A 26,436-nucleotide genomic window follows, 5' to 3' on the forward strand; every position below is an offset into this window, starting at 1 on the left:
ACAGCGGAGAGAGGAGGGCACTTAAGAATGTACTTAGAAAGCTATAAGGGACATGACAGGGCTTTGTCAAAACAAGATTAGTGAACAGGAGGATGACTGACTAAGGGTAGGACTGATCAGTGATAAAAGAGGAAACGTTCCTGGAGTCAGAGGAGGTGGGGAGCCCCTTAATAAATACTTTGTTTCATTGTTCACCAATGAGAAGGATCTTGACAAATGTGAAGACACTTATGACAGGCTAATATGCTAGAACGTGTGGTGTCAACATTAACAAAGAGGATGTGCTGGAATTTTTGAAAATAGATAAGTTGGCAGAGCCTAATGGAATATCCCCCAGGTTGCTGAGCCGTTGGTGGTGATCTTTGCATTCTCACTAGTCACAGGAGTAGTACCAAAGCTTGAAGGACTGCAGTTATTCCTTTGTTCAAGAAAGGTAAGAGGGTTAACTCCTGAGAATTGTAAACCGGTGAGTCTTACATCAGTAGTGGACAAAGAATTGGAAAGGATTCTTAGAGACAGCACTTCTCTTTGGAGTGAAGGAGACGAGACGTGACTTGATAGAGGCATACAAGATGTTAAGAGATACGGATAGAGTTGTTAACTAGAAACTTTTTCCCAGGGTGCGAATGGCTAGTATCAGGAGGCATACATTGAAGGTGATTGGAGGGAAGTATAGAGAGGGTGTCAGAGGTAGATTTTCTTACACAGAGAGTGGTGAGTGCATGGAGCACCTTGCCAGGGTGGTTGTCAAGAGATATTTAAGAGGCTCTTAGATAAGCATGTGGATGAAAGAAAAATGAAGAGTTGTGATTGAGGGAAAGGTTATATTGATCTGGGAGTAGGTTAAAAGGTCAGAACAACATCACGGACCGAAGGGCTTGTACTGTGCTGTACTCTTCTATGTTCTAATTACACAGCTTTGGATGCCACTGCATGACCTTCATTTGTGATAGAAATGTTTTAAAATTTGCTTTAAATTGTTTATAGTTCTCCAAAAATGATGAATAGACCTGTGATTTCAAGCTTTGGTCCCATATCTATGATTCTATAGTCAATGTTCTCACAAGGTGGTGACACTTATCCATCCCTAGTTAAGTTTAGAATGTCTCAATCACCTTTAATGATTTTTTCCTTTTGGATACATGAACACAAATGGAATCTAAATACAAAGTCATGATGTATGTATTAAACATTTAAGCTGGATTTATACGCATGAGTTTGGTACCATGGTAGCATGGTGTGAGGTATTGTGAAAATTGTACTGATAAAAGGATTTACTACAATGCAGGCATTGACGTTAATGGGGTGCCCAGTGATTCAACAGTTCCACACATACCACCAGTTATTTATTCAGCTAGTAAAATTGTATTTACTGGCAGCAGTACAAAAGTAAAGTAATAAAAACATCTTTTTGCAATGTGTCAGCCAGTGAAGAATTTTTAAAATGTTTTGTCTTGGCTCATAGTGACATGTTGGCTTTTTCAGTCACTGTTTATGTTACTACATTGTGGAATTTTAAAATGAGTATTAAACCGTCTTGAGATGGGAAATTAGCTCTGAAATACATGATGCATTCTAATGATTCATCTTATAACCATATAACAATCACAGCACGGAAACAGGTCATCTCGGCCCTCCTAGTCCGTGCCGAACTCTTAATCTCACCTAGTCCCACCTACCCGCACTCAGCCCATAACCCTCCACTCCTTTCCTGTCCATATACCTGTAGCGGTGTGCTACACGCAGCGCTAAAATTACGACACGGAGTCGGTAACTGCAGTCGAAGGAAAAAACTTTATTCGAAAACTTCAGCCTCACTTTTAAGCCTCTGTCAACCGGCCCCCCATGGCGCAGAGGCTCCAAAGCTCTGTGCTCGCAAACCCCCGTAGGCTATCTAATTGTGAGTCGGTTCGGATACGCCAGGAAATGGGTCGCCACATAACCCCCCCCCCCAGAACCGGCGATACACCCCCCAATGTCCACAGTCTGGGCCAGAACCTGCTTGGGAGATCGGCCTCTGCGCCGAGGCGCCGGAAACTTGGCCGGTTACGCCAGGTCCACATGGGTCGGTTTGAGGCGGTCCACCGTGAAAACCTCCTCTTTCCCCCCCAACGTCCAGCACGAACATGGACCCGTTGTTCCGGAGCACCATAAACGGCCCCTCGTATGGCCGCTGCAGCGGCGGCCGATGCCCGCCCCTTCGTACAAACACAAACTTACAGTTCTGCAGGTCTTTGGGTATGCAGGTCGGGTGCCGCCCGTGCTGTGAAGTGGGTATGGGGGCCAGGTTACCGAGCTTCTCAAGTAGTCTGCCCAGGACTGCTGCGGGTTCTTCCTCTTGCCCCCTTGGGGCTGGTAGGAACTCCCCGGGGACGACCAGGGGCACGCCGTATACCAACTCGGCCGACGAGGCGTGCAGGTCGTCCTTGGGCGCTGTGCGAATGCCGAGTAGGACCCAGGGAAGCTCGTCCGCCCAGTTGGCTCCTCGCAGGCGGGCCATGAGGGCCGACTTCAGGTGACGGTGGAAATGCTCCACTAGCCCGTTCGACTGTGGGTGGTAGGCAGTTGTGTGGTGCAGCTGAGTCCCCAAAAGGCTGGCCATAGCTGACCACAGGCTGGAGGTGAACTGGGCGCCTCTGTCGGAGGTAATGTGGGCTGGTACACCAAAGCGAGATATCCAGGTGGCGATCAGGGCTCGGGCGCAAGATTCGGAGGTGGTGTCGGTGAGCGGGACCGCCTCTGGCCATCTTGTGAACCGGTCCACGATAGTCAGGAGGTAACGCTCTCCGCGCGACACTGGCAGGGGGCCCACGATATCCACATGAATGTGGTCGAAACGCCGGTGGGCGGGATGGAACTGCTGCGGTGGGGCTTTGGTGTGCCGCTGCACCTTGGCCGTCTGGCAGTGCATGCACGTTTTGGCCCATTCACTGACCTGTTTGCGGAGTCCGTGCCAAACGAACCTGCTGGAAACCAGCCGGACAGTTGTCCGGATGGAGGGATGCGCCAAGTTATGAATGGAGTCAAAAATGCGGCGCCGCCATGCTGTCGGGACGACTGGACGGGGCTGGCCGGTGGCGACGTCACAGAGTAGGGTCCTCTCACCTGGGCCCACGAGGAGGTCCTGGAGCTGCAAACCGGAGACTGCGGTTCTGTAACTCGGAATCTCCTCATCCGCCTGTTGCGCCTCTGCCAGTGCCTCAAAGTCTACCCCTTGGGAAAGGGCATGAACGGTAGGGCGAGAGAGCGCATCCGCCACGACATTGTCCTTACCCGAGACGTGCCGGACATCCGTCGTGTATTCAGATATGTAGGACAGGTGACGTTGCTGGCGCGACGACCAGGGGTCGGACGCTTTCGTAAACGCAGAGGTAAGCGGTTTGTGGTCCATGAACGCGGTGAAGGGCCGACCTTCTAGGAAGTACCTGAAATGCCGGATTGCCAGGTAGAGCGCCAACAGTTCCCGGTCGAAAGCACTGTACTTAAGCTCGGGTGGCCGCAGGTGTTTGCTGAAAAATGCCAGGGGTTGCCAGCGACCTGCGATGAGCTGCTCCAGTACCCCACCGACTGCCGTGTTTGATGCGTCCACTGTGAGGGCGGTAGGGGTGTCTATTCTGGGATGTACTAGCATTGCGGTGTCCGCCAAAGCTTCCTTCGTTTGAACGAAAGCGGCGGCGGACTCCTCATCCCAGGTAATGTCCTTGCTCGGACCCAACAGGGGGCGCATGATCCGGGCAGCTGAAGGGAGGAAGCGGCGGTAGAAATTGACCATACCTACGAATTCCTGAAGGCCTTTAATCGTGGTGGGTCGGGGGAAGTGGCGGACCGCATCTACCTTAGCGGGCAGAGGGGTTGCCCCGTCTTTAGTAATCCTGTGGCCCAGGAAGTCAATGGTATCGAGTCTGAACTGGCATTTGGCGGGGTTGATTGTAAGACCGTACTCACTCAGTCGGGCACAGAGTTGACGGAGGTGGGACAGATGCTCCTGATGACTGCCGCTGGCTATGAGGATGTCATCCAAATAGATGAACGCGAAGTCCAGGTCCCGTCCCACGCGTCCATTAACCGCTGGAACGTCTGTGCGGCATTCTAAATGGCCGAACGGCATGCGGAGGAACTCGAAAAGGCCGAAAGGGGTGATGAGAGCCGTTTTGGGGACGTCGTCAGGATGCATCGGGATTTGATGGTATCCCCGGACGAGATCTACCTTGGAGAAGATCCGTGCGCCGTGCAGGTTTGCTGCAAAGTCCTGAATGTGCGGCACAGGGTAGCGGTCCGGTGTGGTAGCCTCGTTCAGCTTGCGGTAGCCGCCGCACGGTCTCCAGCCCCCCGTCGCTTTGGGCACCATGTGCAGGGGGGAGGCCCATGGGCTGTCGGACCGCCGGATGATCCCCAATTCCTCCATCCTCTGGAACTCCTCCTTCGCCAGTCGGAGCTTGTCCGGGGGAAGCCGCCGAGCGCGGGCGTGGAGGGGTGGTCCCTGGGTCGGGATGTGGTGCTGTACGCCGTGCCTGGGCATGGCCGCTGTGAACTGCGGTGCCAGAACCGATGGGAACTCTGCCAGGACCCTGGTGAAGTCGTTGTCGGACAGCGTGATGGAGCCGAGGTGAGGGGCTGGCAACTGGGCTGCACCCAGGGAGAACGTCTGAAAGGTCTCGGCATGTACCAGTCTCTTCCTGGGCAGGTCGACCAGTAGGCTGTGAGCCCGCAAAAATCCGCACCCAGAAGCGGTTGGGCTACGGCGGCCAGTGTGAAGTCCCACGTGAACTGGCTGGAGCCGAACTGTAGCTGCACCTGACGGGTGCCATAGGTCCTTACCGTGCTGCCGTTCACGGCCCTCAGAGGGGGACCCGGTGCCCTGTTGCGGGTGTCGTAACTCGTCGGAGGTAAAACGCTGATCTCAGCCCCAGTATCGACCAAAAACCGGCGTCCCGACCTTCTGTCCCACACATACAGGAGGCTATCCCGATGGCCAGCCGCCGTAGCCATCAGCAGCGGCTGGCCCTGGCATTTCCCGGGAACTTGCAGGGCGGGCAACAACGGCGGGCTTCTGCGCCCCACCGCTGGTGGTAGAAGCACCAGTGTTCATTGGGCCGGGGGTTGGCGGGCTCTGCGGCCGGGCCTGGACTGGTTTGCTGCCGGGAGCGTGGCTGGGAGATCTGTGCGATGGACGCCCCGCTCACCTTTTTGGCGTTCCACAGCAAGTCCACCCGGGCTGCCACCTTCCGGGGGTCACTGAAATCCGCGTCGATCAGCAGCAGGCGTATGTCCTCGGGCAGCTGCTCCAGGAATGCCTGCTCAAACATGAGGCATGTGTGTCCGTCGGCCAGAGACAACACCTCATTCATTAAAGCCGATGGAGGTCTGTCGCCCAAGCCGTCCAGGTGCAGTAAACGGGCAGCCCGTTCACGCCGTGAGAGTCCGAAAGTCCTGAGGAGCAGAGCTTTGAATCCCGTGCACTTGCCGTCTGCCGGGGGCGACTGTACGAACTCCGCGACCTGGGCCGCTGATCTGGCGAACGTGGAATTGGGCTTCGGCTTGCTGGAACCATAGGTCCGGGCGCTGTGTCCAGAAACCCGGCAGTTTCAACGAAACCGCATGAACAGAGGCGGCGTCGGTCATTTCTGGTCCAAAAATCGTTTGGACCGTCGGGGTCACCAATTGTAGCGGTGTGCTAAAATTACGACACGCAGCGCTAAAATTACGACACGGAATCGGTAACTGCAGTCGAAGGAAAAAACTTTATTCGAAAACTTCAGCCTCACTTTTAAGCCTCTGTCAACTGGCCCCCCATGGCGCAGAGGCTCCAAAGCTCTGTGCTCTCAAACCCCCGTAGGCTATCTAATTGTGAGTCGGTTCGGATACGCCAGGAAATGGGTCGCCACATACCTATCCAATTTTACCTTAAATGACACAACTGAACTGGCCTCTACTACTTCTACAGGAAGCTCATTTCACACAGCTATCACTCTCTGAGTAAAGAAATACCCCCTCGTGTTTCCCTTAAACTTCTGCCCCCTAACTCTCAAATCATGTCCTCTCGTTTGAATCTCCCCTACTCTCAACGGAAACAGCCTATTCACGTCAACTCTATCTATCCCTCTCAAAATTTTAAATACCTCGATCAAATCCCCCCCCTCAACCTTCTACGCTCCAATGACCTAATTTTTGGCGCTCTTTTGATAATTGCCTTTTCAACATAGCATCCTCTAACATCAGATATGAAGTCCTCACTCAGAGACAGCCTGAAAAAAAAATTAGGTTATGTAATTCACTCTAATCTATAGAGAGAGTGAGTGAAAGATGCATTGAGAGAAGCTGATAAGAGAGAAATGTATATTTAAACATTTGGGATAAAGATACTGCATACTTAAAAAATTTCAGTAGCAGACAAATTGTTTAGATATAATGTTTACCATCCCTCAAAAAATTGCTTACATTTAAGCTTCATACCCAAATCCTTTTGCATTTAATATGTAGGATACAAGAAGTTCAAACAAAAATTCAGATTACAGCAATGTGGTGCAAATTTAAGCATTGTTTGCAATGAAGATTTTATTGAGAATTTCTTCCCGGTTTGCTCCATTATTTATAGTGAATGCTGTTCATGTCAGTATTAGTAGAGATGTTTTAAATGTATTTAAAGTTGTGCCTTGAGAAATTAGTCAAATGTAAAGAGCAAGATTACAAAGACAAATTGTTTCGAAATTAGAAAAGTATCATCAAATTTGTTAATTATTGTATATTTGCATTGTCTGCATTTGATCTCATGAATTGGATGACCTTTCCTGTCTATTCATTTTAATGTCAGTGTAAGCTATTTGAGGTAGTTTTTACTAATGCAAGTTTCTTTTACTTTGAGCAGAGCTGCCTGATCAAGTGTTAAGGGTTTTCAAGGCAGATCAACAAAGTCGCTATATAATGATCAGTAGAGACACTACTGCAAAGGAAGTTGTAATTATGGCACTTCGCGAATTTGCTGTTACTGCTGCTCCTGAATCATACTCACTTTGTGAAGTCTCAGTCACTCCTGAAGGCGTTATTAAACAAAGGCGCCTTCCAGACCAACTGTCAAAGCTTGCTGATCGTATACAACTTAGTGGCAGGTAAGGGTGATTTTGCTGCCATTATCGATGTTGCTGTGATAAAAACAATTAAAGTAAATTGGTTTCTTTTTGTTAGATTTGGAGGAAAAATACTGAGTTTTTAATTTAAGGCCAAGTACAGTGGATTCCAGTTATTTAGGACATATTGGGGCCCGTATATTTTGGCCCAGTTAAGCAGCTTCTCAAATTAGCTGAAGTTGCATTGAAATAGTTAAAAAGGTATTTAAAAAAAAACAAGCTATTGTTTAACTGAGTAGCAAGATGTATTTAAATGAAATGCAGAACAAATTGGAACACTACTGGTGGCTGTCTGTCGTATCCCACGATGACAGGAAACCTCTGCTGGAGATTTTTAAAGTAGAAATGCCGTTGCACTGGTGCACTTCCACTCTCATGACCTTGAAAGCCTGGGTCCAGTGGTACAAATAGATGTTACAACTGGGATCTTCCCTAGTTGCATTGGGTGACCATGACTACTTCTGTAACTTGTCATGCCTTCACTCTCTACATAGATCTCCTCCAGCCAGCCCACAGGTGCTGACTGGTGCATGCTTGAACGGGCATTTCTCTAGCCTGTTGAAGCAGTGCACCAGAGTATAGGGCAACAGGTGAGAGCTTGGTGTTCGGTCAAGACCAAAGTTTAGCATTCAAATGATTGGTGATACTTTCAAATTCTTCATAGCTTCCAACTAATTGTAGTGAAATCATTTCATTTTCACTCCAGGCAGTTTCTGGCATTTTCAAGACTGAATGTTTGAAATCGCAGTGATCAAAACAGCTCTGAAGTTTCTTACTGCCTAGTTTTCACAAACTATCAGTGACAAAAATCACTGCTCTTTGTACATAAACACAGGCAACTGTGCTATGCTATTTTAAAAACTGTTTGCTCTAAGCATAATGTAGTGTCTAACAACTACACAAGCACATGTGACTAATACTAGTTAGAAATTGTTTGGCTGCAGTCTTTTGTCCCAATTGAGCAGTTAGTGTCCCAAATAAAAGCAAAGAGTTGTCACAAAGAAGCGGCTGCCCTGATTAGCTGATGGCCCAATTAACAGGAATCTACTATATTACCATAGCTGGATTATGTATAGATGCAGTAGTATGTCTATTTCTGATTTAAATTGAGGTTTACGTTGGCTCAAATGCTTCTGAATAACTTCCAATATTTCAATATGTGGGTTTTTTTTCCCCTTTATTAGCTTTACATTGTTCCTGCTGCAATGTTTCTAGCTATCAGCAAGTGCTGAAGTGTCCACGGAAGCACAGTAGTCCATTTTTTTCCCATTTTAACATGGCTTGTTCCACAGGAAATTCAAAGTTAGTTGAAGAAATGATCATAGAGAGAGGTACAGATATCAGACAAACTGCTGTTTGCTTGTAAAAGCATATAGCTTTTAATCTGCTTTTCTGTTTGAATTGTAAATGGTATAAGAGGTTTTTAAAGTTCTTGACATAAATAGAAAAAAAAAATCACTAATTTACCCATGTTGGATTCTGATATTTTAAGGCAAGGTTAAAGAAAAGGCACAAAAGCTGTTGCTTCAGGATTGTTCTAAAAAGAGTTGATAGAACAAAGAAAAATTGAAGCAGATAGTTCTAGAGATCTACTAAGCGAAGGGACAGACAGCTAAGATCTAATGAGCTAATAAGATGGTGCTGGCCCCATGGTCAGCTACTTTTATACTACAGAAATAAGGAAAATTCCATTTAAATTTTTAATATAAGAATTAACCAATGAAATGGCTCTTATTCAAATAATGCAGTACCGAGAAGCTTTCAGAATCATACCAGTATTATACCACCAGGGGAATATACTGAACTTGCATATTTATATCATTACCATTATGAAGAATACTCGGCAGTTATTTGTAGAAAATTATTTGTTAAACTGCACAGAAAATAACAATTAAACAGTTCAATCTAAGAATTAAATATTCAGATCCAGCACATATCTGTTAAGTTATTCTGGTCAGATTATTGGTGTATTGCTTTCTCTTTAATTTAATATTGATTTTTTTTGTGTGTTCCCTTAGGTACTATCTGAAGAATAACATGGAGACAGAGACTTTGTGTTCAGATGAGGATGCTCAGGAATTGTTCCGGGAAAGTCATATCGTACTGCTGCAGCTAAGTACTGTTGAAGTTGCTACCCAGCTTTCCATGAGGAACTTCGAGCTATTTCGTAACATTGAACCCACAGAATACATTGATGACTTGTTCAAACTTAAGTCAAAAACTGAATGTGCCAATCTTAAAAAATTTGAGAACATTATAAATCAGGAAACATTTTGGGTTGCAACAGAGATTCTTCGAGAGACAAACCAATTGAAAAGAATGAAGATAATTAAACATTTTATCAAGATGGCACTACACTGTAGAGAATGTAAAAACTTTAACTCCATGTTTGCAATTATCAGGTAATAATCTGTAAGAGATCTTATTATTTCTAAAAGTTATTTTCTTTATAATACTTAATTCTTACATTCATTTTAGGAAGGATTATACTAATAATGGGCAAATTACAGATTACATTTTGTTGTAAATGAAATGGAAGTGCCATACACAATCCCAAATTGTAGACCAGTCGAAGTAGGAATACATTACGATGACTAAAATCTGTTGAACAGTTTGAAAGCCGTAACAGGTTAATTCAGAAGTACTTGTATCATAGATTAGTATAACAAGGCAAAAAGTCATAAGTTGATTTGCCATCCTCATGAAGTCCAGTCGCTAAGTTACGACTACTCTTCATCGTTTCACCTTCTCACGCATTTAAAGGTAATAACTTGCAATCGTGGCAGGAATATTTGCAGATTTAAATAAAAGAGTTAATTTTAAGAAGAGGCAAGGAGAACGGAGTTCCAGGATTAGGGACTGGATGTGCAAAGGCACGGATATTATTATTACAGCAAAGTGAGACAGGCAAGATTGTTCTAAGAATTGGTTTGGAAAAAAGGGGCAGATAAAGGAAACGGTAGGAATATGTCAGGTGAAATACAATATGGGAAAACATAAGATCCTCCAATTTGGACATTGAGAGATTGAAGGTTAGTGTTCAAAGGGACATTGGTGTCCTTGTGCATGAATCACTGAAGATCAACATGGAGAATACAGCAAGCAGTTAGGAGGATAAGCAATATGTTAACCCTTCTAGCAAGAGGGTTCAAATACAGGAGGATAAAAGCATTTCTCCAACTATATTGTGCTGTGGTGTGACTGCATTTAGTTTATTGAGTGTCTGTCAGATGTTCCTACCAAGGAAGGATACATTTGCAATTAAAAGTGTGCATCAAAGATTCACCAAACTGATTTCTGGGATGCCAGCTTTGTATGAAATGGTCACAGACTGAGCATGTACTCTTCTCATTTCGGAAGAAAGAGGTGATCTCACTGAAATATACAAAAATGTTATGGGTTTCAATAAAAGAGATGCAGAGATAATGTTCCACCAGGCTTGGGCTTTTAGAACCAGGGGGTCACCATTCCAAACAGATTAGAAGAAATTTCTTCATCAAAGAGCAAGTGACCTTTAGAATTCCCTACTCAAAAGAACTTTGGAAGTTCAGTCACTGAGAATATTCAAGAGATGGATAAATTTTTAAGCAAATTAAGTGGTGTGTATTAGTGAAGGAAAGTGACTCTGAGGTAAATCAGCCAATCAATGTCTTATTAATTGGTGGGAAAGGCATGAGGGATAATATAATCTTCTTTGGCTTCTGTTTTCTTTCTAAACCCCAAAGACCATGAATGGGCATAAAATTCATTGTTACATTTCTTAGACATTGCAAAGCCTAATATACAAAATGCAAGTCTTTTAAAAATAAGTGAGTACAAAGGTTTAAAACCAAATAATGAGACAGAACTCTTGTATGTTACTGTCTTACATTAAGGGATTTTAAATATATTTGCTATACACATTGTCTGTAAAATCCCTATTAGTTTGAAGTAAAATTTGTAATATTCTCAATAAAGTAATTTAACAAGATGGCTGTTAAATAGAGCACAATTTCCCTTCTTATCATGTTCAAATCATATTTTTCTTTAAATTCCATTACAGATTTTACTGTATCATTCTATTTTAAGTTCTTTGAGTCATGATTGGCTTTATTGAATTTAAAACCTAGCAGTAATGAAATGGGTTGTAATAATGCATTTATCCCAACAATGAGCTTACTAATGGAAAACAAAAATAAGGGTGAAAACTGAAATGGAATGAGTTTAAGGAAAATGTGATTATAAGGCATAGAAAAGTAGCAAATAGAAGTATACTTATAGCTAATAGAAAATAAATTCTAGAAATAAATGCTTAATGTAGCAGCTGTCTGTGTTTGGAAGACATCTGCATAGGAGCTCTTAAGTTTAATACTTTTTCATAAGTTTTCACTTTGTTAACTGAGCTCTTTGAAACACTGTGCAACACTTAAATGGGAACACTTAAGTAATCACACCCAATGTGTTTTTCTTTGTGAACATTGGTGGAAGTGTTACAAGGGATAGAAAAGATGTTCTGTATTGGACTACAGTCATGCATTAGTTTGAAATTGCTTGATGAAAAATTGTATCTGACATTACCATTTCTAGGTTACAGTAATGTTTAGGAACAGTCAGTCAGGTGGTGGAGTTCAGTGGGTGAAGCAGCATCTTTCAAGGGTCAAGGAATTGTCTGTGCTTCAAGTCAAAACCTGTATTGGGAGTGTGTGTGGAGTGGGAAGATAGACAGTAACAAGAGGAGAGGAGGATTGGTAAGACAAGGTAGCCTGAGGATGGGTGAAGGATGATGTGTAGTTAGGGGAAGGGCAGGAATTGATTTGAAGGATGTGGACAAGTGGATGATGGGTGGAGGAAAACAATAGCTAGGATAAGTGGAGGGAGGGGTGGCTGGAGGTAGTATTAGACATCATCCTTTCTTTTATTCTTGATCTACCAGTCACTGACTGGCTCCTGACTTGCCACTCCTCCTTCCTTCCTTTCTACTAACAAACTTCAATCTCCACATTCTGTCCTGATGCAAGGCTTTGACCCGAAATATTGACAGTTCCTTCCCCTCCCCACCCTACCATCACAGATGCTGCTTGACCCAGCAGATTGTTGCTCTAGATTCCAGCATCTACAATCTCTTGCATTTCTATGCTAATATGAAGGCTGACCATCAGTCAGTAGCAATAGCATATTTTCCTTCAAGTTATTGGTCAGTAGAATAATCTGAAATTGTTGTAATTCTTCACTTACGAAGGTACTCTTCAGTCACAGTTAGCCAAAAGTTTATTTGTATTTGAAATGTGTTGTTTAATGGTAAACTTGTAAGATATGATTGTATGCTTTGCTTTTACTAATGTGGGAAATGGGAATTATTAAATGTAAAATGCTACTGTTTAAATAAATTTCAAAGTCTTAATTTTGCTTTGAACAGTTAGAAGACTTGTTATATAACAGTGCAAGTTTTAGTGCTAACAAGTAAAATTTCTTCAAATCTATGCCCTACAAAAATCACAACCTTTCATGTTTATTATACAAAACTTAATGTTTTATAAAATAGATTACTGATTATTTAATATTTGCTTATTTCATTATTTTGTTAGAATTTAAATATTTATATTGTGCAACATATTTAATTTAAAGGGAAGTTCTCAATTGTAGTTCCTTTAGTTCAGTGATATTATAAATTGAATATTATATGTGATGTTGTATTTTATTATAACATAAATTATAAATAAAGTGATGTTATAAATTATAAAATATTATAAACTGTTTTTTGTTTCAACAAGTCATAATTCAGTGCCTCATTAGAATAAGAGAGAAACAAGATATCTATCTAGAGCTTTAAAGTTTAAAGCATCAAGATTTGATTAAAAAATAAGATGTTCAATTTTGTTTTGTTACTGGTTTACTTAAACGACTTATTTGAATTCTATTGTCAATAATGCCAAATGTAATTGTTTTTGTGATTTCATTATCTAGTGGTCTGTACCTTGCACCAGTGGCACGACTACGTAATACATGGGAAAAGCTTCCAAGCAAATATGAGAAGTTATTTCAGGATCTTCAGGATCTCTTGGATCCCTCCAGAAATATGGCTAAATACCGTAATGTTCTCAATAACCAGAACTTGCAGCCTCCTATTATTCCTCTCTTCCCAGTGATCAAAAAAGACTTAACATTTCTGCATGAAGGTAATCTCTTTATTAGTAAAATATGACTCATTCCTTGCCCCTCTGCCACTACTTTAAAACTCAAGCTTGATGCCAACACTCAGTCTTTCCTGATTTATCTTTTCGACCTTAATTGATCCTTTGTCCTCCCCTGGATATTAAATGAACAATTATAATCTGTAAAATAACGTCTACAGTGGGCCCCTCATATCTGCAGGTTCCACATACGCGAATTCAACCAACCGCGGATCAGGAAAACCCAGAAGTTCTCTCTTCAGCACTTGTTGTTTGAGCATGTGCAGACTTTTTTTCCCTTGTCATTATTCCCTAAACAATACATTATAACAATTATTTACATAGTATTTGCATTGTATTAGGTATTATAAGTAATCTTTACTTTTATTGTCACCAAACAATTGATACTAGAGTGTACAATCATCACAGCGACATTTGATTCTGCGCTTCGCACTCCCTGAAGTACAAATCAAAGTAAATAAAATAAAAAATTAAATTATAAATCATAATTAGAAAATAGAAAAGGGAAAGTAAGATAGTGCAAGTCAGATCCGGATATTTGGAAGGTACGGTCCAGATCCGGGTCAGGATCCGTTCAGTAGTCTTATCACAGTTGGAAAGAAGCTGTTCCCAAACCTGGCAGTATGAATCTTCAAATTCTGAACCTTCTCCCAGAGGGAAGTGGGACAAAAAGTGTGTTGGCTGGGTGGGTCGTGTCCTTGGTTATCCTGGCAGCGCTGCTCCGACAGCGTGCGATGTAAAGTGAGTCCAAGGATGGAAGATTGGTTTGTGTGATATGCTGGGCTATGTTCACTATCTTCTGCAGCTTCTTCCGGTCTTGGACAGGACAACTTCCTTATCAGGTTGTGATGCACCCTAGAAGAATGCTTTCTACAGTGCACCTATAAAAATTAATGAAGGTTTTAGGGTACAGGCCAAATTTCTTCATTCAATCTAGAGATATATGGGAGAGTATGCATAGGTTACTGTGGATCGAGAATAGGAAAGCAAACCAGAAGTTCTCTTAAGTCGGAGCAGGTGTATCCGGTATTATTTAGCATCAGTTAGTCAGAAACGTTTGTCTTAGTATATAGTATATATTTTACTTTATGCATATAAAACACTTAAGAAATGTATGTATTTCAATAATTAAACCACTGCATTGCTTAGTAATAATTGTAGCTTACATTGTGGCAGGGCCTTCACATGCTTCATTATTCTCACTTTATCCTTTAAAATCGTTCCGATTGTTGACAGACTGTAACCTAACGCTTTTCCAATGACCGATGGCGTTTCACTTCTTTCTGATTGCTTTATTATTTCCACTTTATTTTCAATCGTGATCGTTTTCTGGAACAAAAACACTGTGGGTGGCAGGTCCAGAGCTCCACCGGGTCCTAAAGTCCACCGCACTAAGGCAGGTTAAATAAGGTTCGGAGCTCTGCTGGGTCCTAAAGTCCACCGCACTGAGACAGGTTAAATAAGCTCCAGTGCTCCGCCGGGTCATAAAGTCCACTGACTTGAGCATGAGCATCTTTTAGTGTCCGTGGGTGGTCCCGGAACCAATCCCCCTGGATAGGGAGGGCTGACTGTATTTTGTTTCCTTCTCGGGTGTTATTGTGTACTTTTTTCCCTTTAGGAAATGACTCTAAAGTAGAGGGTTTGGTCAATTTTGAAAAGCTACGGATGATTGCTAAGGAAATCCGTCATGTTGGCCGTATGGCTTCAGTTAATATGGACCCTGCTGTTATGTTCAGAACAAGGTTAGTTTTCAAGGTACACAAATTCACAGTGATGTATTCTGAACCATTTAGAAGGGGCTTAACTGTAAGGAAAAAGACTATTTGTTCATAAAAATCATTCCTGTTGGTTTGAATCAGCACCTGCAACTGGGATAATGCTATAAAACATGTTTATGTTAAAGTAAATTGTCTAATTATAACTTGCTGATAATTACTTGATATAAGTGAAAGAATCTTCAGTTACAGTTATTAATCATAATTACTTTGTAATAATGGCATCTTGAATATTTTTGAGTTTCAGCATAGGGTACGTTGAAATATTTATCGTATATAGTGACCCTATAAAGGTCTTGCATTAGCAAACAGTGAATTACAATTCAAAATTCTATCAAATTTTATAAATTTAAATAGGAGATAATTGAATGCACCCAAAGCTCCTTTTGTCTTGTATGTCTGATCAATTTGTATGCTACCCTACATTTGACATACACATCGTTCTGATCTTTTAGATGTTCTAAAGCAGGTCAATCTTTTGCCCCAAGGTAGTGCTAAATTAGAAAGCCTGCCCAAGAGTCAGCTGTTAATAATTCCATGATGAAAAGCTTTCTGAAATATACTTGTACTTGAATTATAAATAAAGGTGGAGCTGAATCTCTAAAAGCCTCTGAAATGCATTTATGTTTCAACAAAGTATTTCTTGAAAGTATTCAGAAGTTAACACATGCAGATTTCAACAAAATTTATAAAAGTTTTTTTTATTGAAAGTGTACCTTGAAAATCAAAATGCCATAAATGCTGGAAACTGTTATTCTAGTTGTATTTAAGTTTAATACTAATTAGGTTTTGCTTTTCTAGTTGCTAAATCACTCTGGTTTACAACTTTGGCAGTTTAATCAATGGAAAGGTGTAAAGAGCTGATAGAAGTAAAGGTGAGAAACAAGAGTGAGCCTTCCTGTCCCTTGAATATTATGTAAGAGCAGTAAGATCATTGATGATCAGGATCTTTAATTCAGCTTCAATTTATAGCCCTTGAATTACCTGCAATCCAAAAATTTATCTCAGTATTCCGCATACAGTATTCCGCTTTGAAAACTCTCTGGACTAGAGAGTTCTAAAACTTCACAAACTTCTGTGAAAATAAATTCTCATCTGTGTTTTACACAGTCATACCATTTTCCTAAGACTTTGTTTTAAAATCTGTCATGAGCTGAGATTCCCTAAGAGTCTCAATACTGATAAATTTTAAATACTTCAATAAGAACACCACTTATGCTACAAAATTCCAATGAGTATAAGCCCAACTGGTCTAATCTTACTTAATACATAAACTGTTTCCCAGTAATCACTTTTGTGAATCTTCTCTAAACTGCTTCCAAGGCAAATCTATCCATCCTCAAATTTAAAAAAACAAAAATTCTGGTGTGGTCTGATGAATTCCCTACGCTATTATAGCAAAGCTTCCTTACTGTTGTATTCCATTCTTCCTTCCATTAAAGGCTGGCATTTCAAGTGCCTTCTTAATTACATGCTGTTACCTGCATGTCAGGTTATTTCTCTTCCACAAGGACTACAGATCTGAAGAAAATTTTATAATTTAACATTCTAATTGTCTTTTCTTCCTACTGAGGTGAATTATGTCACATTTCTCTATATTATGCTCCATCCACACTACCTTTATTTCTCATACCTGTCTTTATTTCTTTGCAGACACATTGTGTCCTCATCAGAGCTTATTTTTCCACCTGTCTTTGTAACAGTAGGCGACCAAGGTCAATTTTAAAGGGTCATTCAAGGTTTCAGTCCAGAATCTTAAATATTATATGCTGCAGATGCGAACAGACAGAAAACAGAAAACACAAGCTCATTCATCTAAAGAATTTTATAAGCAGCTTCTGTTGTTTCAGATACATAAATATTTTTATTCACCAAGTTTTCATAGAAACATGAGGATTAATATTTTCATTTTCACAGCTCTAGAGCTGTTGTGTGACAGAAGGATCAGATCTTATGTTGAGTTTCTCAGGGCTCCACATAGATTTAGTTTCTCTTGATTTGGGGCTTCATTAAGAAAAGATAGCTTTCAAACCATTAAGTCTAGAATAAACCAAAATGAGAATGTATTCTTGAAGAGAGTACAGGATAGAAACTTCACTCCTGTACATTGTCCTAAGGACACACATGGTAGTAGCAGCATTCTGCAACTCAGAAGTTTCTCCCTTTCCTGGTGGATGATAAAATAAGTACTCACAACATTTACAAATTTTGATTGGGTACTGGAAAACGGCATTAGTGTGGTTGGATACCAAGGAGCCAGAATGAACATGGTGAACTGAGGGGCCTGTTTCCATGATTTTAACTGCAGTTCAGTTGAAATCATTTGAAAGTTTCAGAAGATTGTACAAGGCCAACACTCTGTTTAGTGCAAGTCACTATAAGTTTCTATTTTCTATCCACTTGCTTTTAAAGTACAACTTTTGAATCATCACTGAAATTAGGGATAGTTTTTTTCATTTGCCTTCAATGAGGTGGAAATAAATAAATATAGAAATGTGCCTTTGCTGTTGATGAAGACAAATTTTTACCCAGCATTTCTGTAATGTGCAGCAGTCACAATTTCAGATTTAGTTGAGTTCTACATTCCATAGGAGGGATCACTCAGCCCAACAAGTTTGCTGGGTTGGTAGATATAAAAATCTAATGCATATCACTATTAAATTGTAATTTTAATTAAGTTACTTTCCATTTTTACTGTGACTGGACAAGAAAGTTATTTAATTTGAATTAGCATAATTGATCATGGTCACTTTTGTGTGTTGTGATGACTGAAATGACTGGACTATGTTATGTCCCTTGGCTTTTGTTACTGCATGTCTGAGATCTGGTCTTTTCTGTCTGAGCTTGTGATCTTTCTCTGTCTTTCTTCCTATACCCACGCTTCAATATTCATGGCTCTCAATTACAGGAAGAAGAAATGGAGAAGTCTGGGGTAAGTGGTGGTATTGCAGGCTCAAAGGACATTTTTGCCATTTTGCATTTTTTCCTTTCTGCTGCTTCCTTTATGCTTTGACATTTTCAATTTAACCCTTTTGTGCTCTGGCTTTATTGGATGATCTTTACCTACTCACATGAGTCTTTTCTAACATTACTGAGGTTTACAGTGGTCATTTGGAAAATACTTCATAAACAGTAATTTCAAAACCATTAAGGCATATACTTTGAAGTTGTGTACTTAATGGTTTGAAAGTGGCATTTATTCACAGAATATAAAAGTTTTGTAAATACTAATTGTTTTAACGGCAGTCATAATTTTGTGTGTACAAAGGTACTATAATTACAAAATATTTTCTCCCCTTTCTTACAGCATTAGGGACTTATTGGTTGCCATGAGGTTTGATTCAATTAGTAGTTCAGCTTAATGTTAGATTTTAGCTCTCGACAATATTTGGCACATATATTTTAATAAACATATTAAAATGGATTATGTTTTTATTCACTTTTACATTAAAATAACATCACAGAATTGTGAAGTACTCCAATGTGGTGAAAGTATTTTATTCTGAATATTTATCAATATATATGGCCATTCAGATAGGTGCTAAAGTTTTTATTGGTGTGATTTTTAAGCTTAGCCAGTGATGGACTGTGCACCTAGTATTTTTTTTACTCTCTTTATGTAGAGATAAATTTGCTGCTCATTTTGAATGGGGCTGTTTAAATTATAATTTTCCGATCATAAATTAGTTTAAAATCTAGAAATCTTCTATTTATAATGTAAGGATTTATTTTAACTGCTACTTAACATCAGTCGTGCATGAACTTTGATGCCTACTCCAACTCTTCTGCTGGAGTGGTAGCCTCTTTCAAGTTAGTGAGCAGAGATGCTTATAGCTGTTTAAATTTTGGTTGTCAACATGATGTAGTATAGGGCTATCTGCAGAGTAGTTGCTGGGTTTAGTTTCCTTTCACTCTTAATTTCTCTTGTATTTGTCTGTCTGACCTACTGGAATGAGGCATGTGTTATTTTGCTTGAACAAGACTGACCTTGATCTGACTTTTGCATGTTTCAGTCTTTGACCTCCCATCCTGAAACCAGCGGCATCTCTCTCTCTTTCTCCCTTGGGCAGGTCGCTTAGCCAAGGCAGTACAAATGCTGCTGTGTTAGATGTGGTACAGACAGGGGGACACAAGAAACGGGTACGTCGCAGCTCTTTTCTCAATGCTAAGAAACTCTATGAAGATGCACAGATGGCACGGAAGGTAAAACAGTACCTTGCAAATCTTAGCCTGGATATGGATGAAGAAAGTCTACAGGCTTTGTCACTTCAGTGTGAGCCAAGTACAAATACATGTAAGTCATGGCTTTGTTTTTCTAATTGTCGAGAAAATTAGCAATTGGGCTAAGCAGATTTTTAAATTTTATTAGGTGTTGCATTATAAGAAATAAAGAAGGCAAAGCCAATATAAAAGGCAAAGAGAGGGCATATAATAGAGCAAAAATTACTGAGATGTGAGGGGATTGGGAAGCTTTTTAAAAATCAACAAAAGGTAACTTTATAAAAAAAACATAAATAAGAGGCTAAATGTGAAATACTAAAGTAAGCTAACCAGTAATATTAAAGAGGATGCCAGAAGTTTTTTCAGATACATAAAAGTGTAAAAAAGAGGCAAGAGGAGATATATGACTGCTGGAAAATAATGCTGGGGAGGTAGTAATAGGGGACAGTGAAGTAGTGCATAAGCTAAATAAGTAGCTTGCATCAGTCTTCACTATGGAAACATTAGCAGCATGGTAAAAGTTTCAGCTGTCGGGGCATGAAGTCAGTGAAGTTACCATAACTAGAGAGAAGGTTCTTGGGAAACTGGAAGGTCTGAAGGTAGATAAATAAAACTGGATCAGATGGTGTACACGTCAGAATTGTGAAAGAGATGACTGAAGAGGTCATGGCGGCATTAGTAATGATCTTTCAAGTATCACTAGATTCTGGAATGGTTCTAGAAGACTGGAATATTACAAATGTCACTCCACTCTTCAAGAAGGGAGAGAGGCCGAATAAAGGAAACCATATGCCAGTTAGTCTGACCTCGGTGATTGAGAAGATGTTGGAGTTGAGTATTAAGAAAGAGATCTCAGGGTACTTGAAGGCACATGATAAAATAGGCCATAATCAGCATGGTTTCCTCAAGGGAAAATTCTGCCTGACAAATCTGTTGGAATTCTTTGAGGCAATAACAAGTAGGATAGACAAAGGAGAATCGCTTGAATTGTGTACTTGGATTTTCAGAAGGCCTTTGTCAAGGTGACACACAAGTGCTTACAAGCTACGAGCGGATGGTATTACAGGAAAGGTTCTAACACAGATATAGCAGTGGCTGATTGCCAGGAGACAGAGTGGGAATAAAGGGAGCCTTTTTTGGCTGGCTGCCAGTGACTAGTGGTATTCCACAGGGATTTGTGCTGGAACCAATTTATTTTATGTTATATTTCAGTGATTTGGATGATGTAATTGATGGCTTTGTTGCAAAGTTTGGAAAGGCAGGTAGTTTTGAGAAAGCAGAGAGGTTAAAGAAGGACCTAGACAGATAAGAATGGGCAAAGAAGTGATAGATGGAATATGGTGTTGGGAAGCGTATGGTCATGCACGTTATTAGAAGAAATGAAAGGGTTAACTATTTTCTAAAAGGAGATGAAATACAAAAGGTTCATGAAAATGATTTCAGGATTGAATGGCTTGTCATATGAAGAGCGTTTGATGGCTCTGGGCTCAGAAGAATGAGGGGTGACCTATCAAATGGTGAAAGGCCTGGATAGAGTGGATGTGGAGCAGATGTTTTCTATGATGGGAGAGTCTAAGACCAGAGGACACAGTTTCAGAATAGAGGGGTGTCCTTTTAGAATGGAGATGCGGAGGAATTTCTTTAGCTAGGGAGTGGTGGATCTGTGGAATTCTTTGCCACAGGCAGCTGTGGAGGTCAAGACTTTATGTAAATTTAAGGTAGAGGTTGTTGGATTCGTGATTGGTCAGGGCATGAAGGGACATGGGGAGAAGGCAGGAGATTAGGGCTGAGAGGAAAATTGGATCAGCCATAATGAATTGGTAGAGCAGACACGATTGGACAAATGGCCTAATTCTACTTCTATATCTTATGGTCATATTGGTTTTGATTTTTGCAGGGAATTGTCATTCTGATCTGTTAATGGCTATCACATATTACTCCATTTTGTGCATCAATGGCAAAAAGAATCAAAGGGAAGTTGATAGGCATGTATGATAAAGGTTAAATTGAAGGGTACAGGTCAATAAGGAAAGGGATAATGGGACTAATGGAGTTGCTTCGCTGGAAGCCAGCATAGTGCTGATGGGCCAAATGCTGCCTCTTATTATTATGGTTGTAGGTTTACCAAGTAGCAATCAGCTTTTCCCCATGAAATTATGACTGTTTTCACAGAAGCACAGCAGTACTGAAGTTCTAGTCAGCTGAGCTCGATACTTCTCTTGCAACACACTATTTGTGTTGCTCTACATTCCAACATCTGCAGTCTCGATATTTTTCACATTTGTTAAGCTCTTCTCAGCATGTGAGCATGAAGTTGTGATAATTCTGCACCATTTCTCCATTTATTTTACTGGAGGGGAGTTTTCTTGAGGGATTAAGCTAAGTATTAGTTTGAATTTTTTTAATGTTCAGTTGATGTTTTCAAGTGTTACTCACTTTTTTAAGATAATCTTACTTCTTAGGCTCTCAGGTCATTTTAAACATCCAGCTGCATTATCTGTGTATAATAGTTTTATGGAGAATGCTTTGTCTTTAATTTTGAATCACCAACTGATGATGAATTTACCATAATCTTCACTGACATACAATGGATTCTGGTTAATTGAGACACATCAGGACCAGAATGTTTTGGCCCAATTAAGCAGCTGCCCTGATTAGTCAAAGGTTCATGGAACTAGTTAAAAATGTATTAAAAAAAGATAAATCACCATTTAAGTAACAAATTACATATTTAAATGAAATACAGAACAAATTGGAACATTATCAGTATTACAGTATTAAAAACTGTATTTGTTCCTAATTGTTACTGATGGAGGAATTCGTCTAGTATTCTTTTGATTGACTGTAAGAAGTAAAATCAGTGCAGACATCTAGTGCAGTTAATGAACTGCCTTCATGCAAAGCTTTTTGACAATTGCATCTCCCAATATTAGTTTTCATTGTGATATTCAAAATGATTGTCAATACCTTCAAATTCTTCATAGTTTCAAATTTTGTTGAAGTAGTGAACTCCTTTCATTTTTTTACTCCTGGCTGTTTCTGGCATCTCCGAGCCTGAATGCTTGAAACCACAGTAAGCAAAACAGTTCTGAATTGTCCTACTGCTTATTTCTCACCAACTGTCAGTGGGTTTTGAAAACAAACACGTGCAAATGACGCAATTTAAAAACTGTTTGCTCCAAGCATGGTGTAGTGTCTTAATGACCACACAAGTGCACATGACAGACATGAGTAAGAAACTATTCGGCAATCACATTTAAGTCCCTCTGTGGGCTTCCATTTGTGGCCACCTGCAGTGCATAACTATCCTTGGAGTGGAGGTGCAGAAGCTAAAGACCCACAGTTATACAAAGAATATTGGTCAACAGTAAATTGGATCATGATGTGGCTAGAGGAAAATCCAATGGCACCAACAGTTGATCCTGTTTAATAGTTTAACAGTTGCTGCAAGGTCAACTATTTTAAAGTAGTTCAGTATCTGAGAGCTATGAATCAAATCAAGGATGGAAGTCCAAGTTGCCTTTTGTGATGCTTGCAATAATCCAGATTTGCACCATTGAATTTTAAAGTTGGCATTAGTTTTTTGGGATTGTGGTATAACAGTTGAGATGATCGGTTTCAGGCAAGTACCAAGATACCTCAGAGACCTGATTTTTGTTGATTGTTTCTGTGTATATGATAATATCACTGGCTGCTGGTATTATCCAGGATCAGATGCACAAAAACTGAAAAATGGATTATGAAATTGGTTGCTGATTATGGAAGTATTGTTTTCTGTACTTGCTCTGATCCTTCTACAGGGTGTTGTATGTGGGGACAAGCAGATCCTAGTTTGTTCTCCAAACTAAAAAAGGGTGTTTTTCTTTGGATGATTTTCAGCATCCAGCTTTGGAGACAGATGACATTGATGGACTTATGGCATAGAGGCAGGCAATCTAGTGCCTGGGGAAGTTAGGCAGTGGACTCTTATCAGATGTGTTTTTTTTTGTTTAGTATATAGTTTGATTTAATTTTAGTATGTTCAGCTATGACACCGTGCTGATCTTATAAACTACTTTAAGGTCCATCTGACACTTCCCACATAGCCCTCTATTTTTCTATCATCCATGTGCTTACCTAAGAAGTTCCGAAATGTCCCTAATATATCTGCATCTATCACCACCCCGGCAGGGCGTTTCACCACCACCCTCTATGTTAAAATGTTACCTCTGACATGCCTTCTATGTATTAGTACAATCACCTCAAAGTTTGCTTAATTTTGTATACTTTTAAGACCATAAAATATAGTTGCAGAGTTAGGCCATTTGGCCATCGATCCCATTGATCTGGGCTGGTCCAATTTTTTTTTCTCAGTCCCAATCTCCTGTCTTCTCCCTGTATCCCTTCATGTTTTGACTAATCAAGAATCTATTGCTTTCCACATTGGCAAAAAATTCCACAGATTCACCATTCTCTGGCAAAAGAAATTCTTCATAATCTTTTAAATTTGTGTAAAATGTTGAAAAGTTACCTTTTTTTAAACCTGCTTTGGTATCTCTAAATTACTTTGTTGTGATAGGCTGCTCAGCTTGCTTGATGACATTTCCTTGCTTGATCTCAGAGATTCCCTTGAACTGATGTCTAGGAACCACAGGCTTTGAACCACATGTTTAAAAGAAACAAAGCTGAGAACTAAGTGTCTTCCATTCCATCTAGGGAAGAAGAAAACATGTTTCAGCCCCTATTGTTTATTCCTTCTTTATAACATGCTGGGTTTATGAATAAAAGTTACATTGTATCACCACATTAGTTATAATATTTGCAGCATTTCTAAGAAAAACGTAAGTTTTTTTAATAAGTCAGAGTTAATATTTCAGACAGATAACCTTTTAACTGAACTAGACCAGAATATTCATAATTACTTTGTAATTGTAGAGTCCTGTACTGTGCTGTTCTATTCTGTTTTGTGTATTTTTATTTCACTCTCCATAGATAGTATTTCCAGAAATTTGTAGTTTTAGGTTTCCAATATCTGCAGGAGGTTCCTTCTGTGAGTGGATATACATATATATATTATCTCTTTCCTGTTGTCTAGTACCCAAGAATACAGGAGAAAGAAAAGCAGGAAAACTTTCAGATACATCTCCAGTTGCTCCAAGATCAGGCGGACAACATCAGAAGCAGCAGAAAGTAAATCAGGTTCTCCAGGTCCCAGCTGTATCATTGTATCCATCACGCAAGAAAGTGCAAGTTAAAGACCTACCTCCATTTGGTAATCATTTTTTGAAAAAAATACTTCGGTATCCTGGTCCACAAAAACGTGTATGATAAGTAATCCACTGGAGGAACATTACATAGTTGAAATTCATTGCTTTTGATTTAAAAAAAATTCCATAATGTGGTAAATGTGTACATGTTGCACAGTTTGGGGAATTTGACCTAATGCTATGGTCATAATGTACATCAGTCCATGTTAGATGTTTGATGAATATGCATGCTGTGATTGAACATCATGTAGCAATTATTTATAGTGTTTTCAAGAAAAACTCAAAGTTTTCTGATTTAGACAAATGATTCATTTTGTAGAGTCACCGTTTTCATAATGTACCATTAAGTACAGCAACATAAGTTAAATGACCATTTGACAATTAACCCAAGAATCTTGGAGATTGCCACCTTGTTTAGAAATATGCAGCAAGTGCACAACATGACCTTGGGTAGAGTGCACAATAGCTCTTCAGTAAGAATGTCTTTGTAAGGTCCACTTGGTTTGTTACACAGTTTGAAGCTGGAGAACAGGTGAGACAAATACAGGAATCTCAAAGGAGAAAGAATAGGACTTAAAGTGCACTGAATCTTACCTCCATGGATGAAGTTGGAACAAAGTGCTGATGATGTTGCCACTGGCTGTGTTTGAAGGCAGCAAGTTCAGGTGCCATAAATTCTTAAAAATGTACGGAATGTAATAAAGCAATAGCTGCAGAATACTTCCCTCATGAAGGATAGCATGGCTACCACTTCCAGCTTCAGCTGAATCATTTTAACTGTGGAACCCTACCAGGCTCAGATGACATGTTCCTAACTCTGTGTATTTGACTGAAGTAGTTATTACCAGGATGATCATATAATGCAGTATTAGGCACTCTAAGATGTGCCGTAAGTTTCCTGTGAAGATAACAATTGAATATTGTGTCTAAACTGTACCAACACATATGCTATCCCCAAAAGTAATGCTTTTTAAGAGTAATCTAATTGCTGGACCAAGTATTACTGTTGCATAAACAGGTGTATTTAAATGTTTTTTTTATTGTTTCTGTTGTTCAGCATTATTTTAACTTGTTCTGAACAAGATTTTTAAAATTATATGACTATGTCAATTTCTGTTATTTAGGTACTCATTCTCCTCAAGCTTTGAAGAAAATTCTGTCTTTGTCTGAAGAAGCAAACTTGGATCGAAATAAAAAGCAGACCGAAGATTCTATATCAAATGCTTCATCTCAACTGTCCTCTCCTCCTACATCTCCTCAGACATCACCAAGGAAAGGTGAGTTTCAGAAAGAATATGCATTAGACCCCAAGGTATGACCCCTCTCAAATCTTTGAAAAGGCAGAGTTTCAAATAATAATTTAATATTGAAGCATTGGTGTGCTATTAGTTTTCTAATCACTTTAAGCATTTTTAAAATCAGCTTTACGTCTTTATGCCAATTCTGTTGCACCACTATCCTCTGTCAGTCTCCTGTGTGATATTTTCTGAAAAGTTTGAGGGGAAAAATGACATCTTTAGGACAGAATGAGTACTTTACTCCTGGTGATGGTTTTTTAATGTCTTCAGTATCAGAGCAATCAGTTTTCTTGGAATATTTTTTCTTTTGTTTGATTTAGGATGTGTTAAAGATAATTGTTAGAATCAAAGTAATGGAATGAAGACATGTGATGCGGCAGTATTAAATTAAAATGTTTCAAGAAATGTAGACCTGAAGTGCTATAGATGGGCTAAAGTACAAAAACATTTTCTAAGCTTGCAGAATGTTGCCTTTTTGTGCACAAGTTCAACATCCAAATTTGGTTGTCTGAAAACAGAAGGTATCCAGAAAACAGATATTTTAAAATACATTTCAGTTTATTTTCAGTTAAACACATCTCCAACAACCATGGTTTAATCCT

At 40.1% G+C, this 26,436-nt stretch overlaps 1 protein-coding gene across 6 annotated transcripts in view; it reads left to right on the forward strand.

The window, feature by feature from the left end:
• The window catches only part of rapgef2b (Rap guanine nucleotide exchange factor 2b), a 357,783-nt gene that overhangs the window by 298,331 nt on the left and 33,016 nt on the right, over nucleotides 1-26,436 (forward strand). For all 6 annotated transcript variants that reach the window (XM_059964949.1, XM_059964950.1, XM_059964952.1 and 3 more), the window contains 7 exons: nucleotides 6,866-7,106; nucleotides 9,143-9,526; nucleotides 13,068-13,279; nucleotides 14,913-15,036; nucleotides 19,140-19,363; nucleotides 24,365-24,541; nucleotides 25,661-25,813. In XM_059964949.1, coding sequence (XP_059820932.1) covers nucleotides 6,866-7,106; nucleotides 9,143-9,526; nucleotides 13,068-13,279; nucleotides 14,913-15,036; nucleotides 19,140-19,363; nucleotides 24,365-24,541; nucleotides 25,661-25,813 — 1,515 coding nt within the window. The remainder of the gene's footprint in view (nucleotides 1-6,865; nucleotides 7,107-9,142; nucleotides 9,527-13,067; nucleotides 13,280-14,912; nucleotides 15,037-19,139; nucleotides 19,364-24,364; nucleotides 24,542-25,660; nucleotides 25,814-26,436) is intronic.

Source organism: Hypanus sabinus, chromosome 3 (genome assembly GCF_030144855.1).
Source record: "Hypanus sabinus isolate sHypSab1 chromosome 3, sHypSab1.hap1, whole genome shotgun sequence".
Lineage (NCBI taxonomy): Eukaryota > Metazoa > Chordata > Chondrichthyes > Myliobatiformes > Dasyatidae > Hypanus > Hypanus sabinus.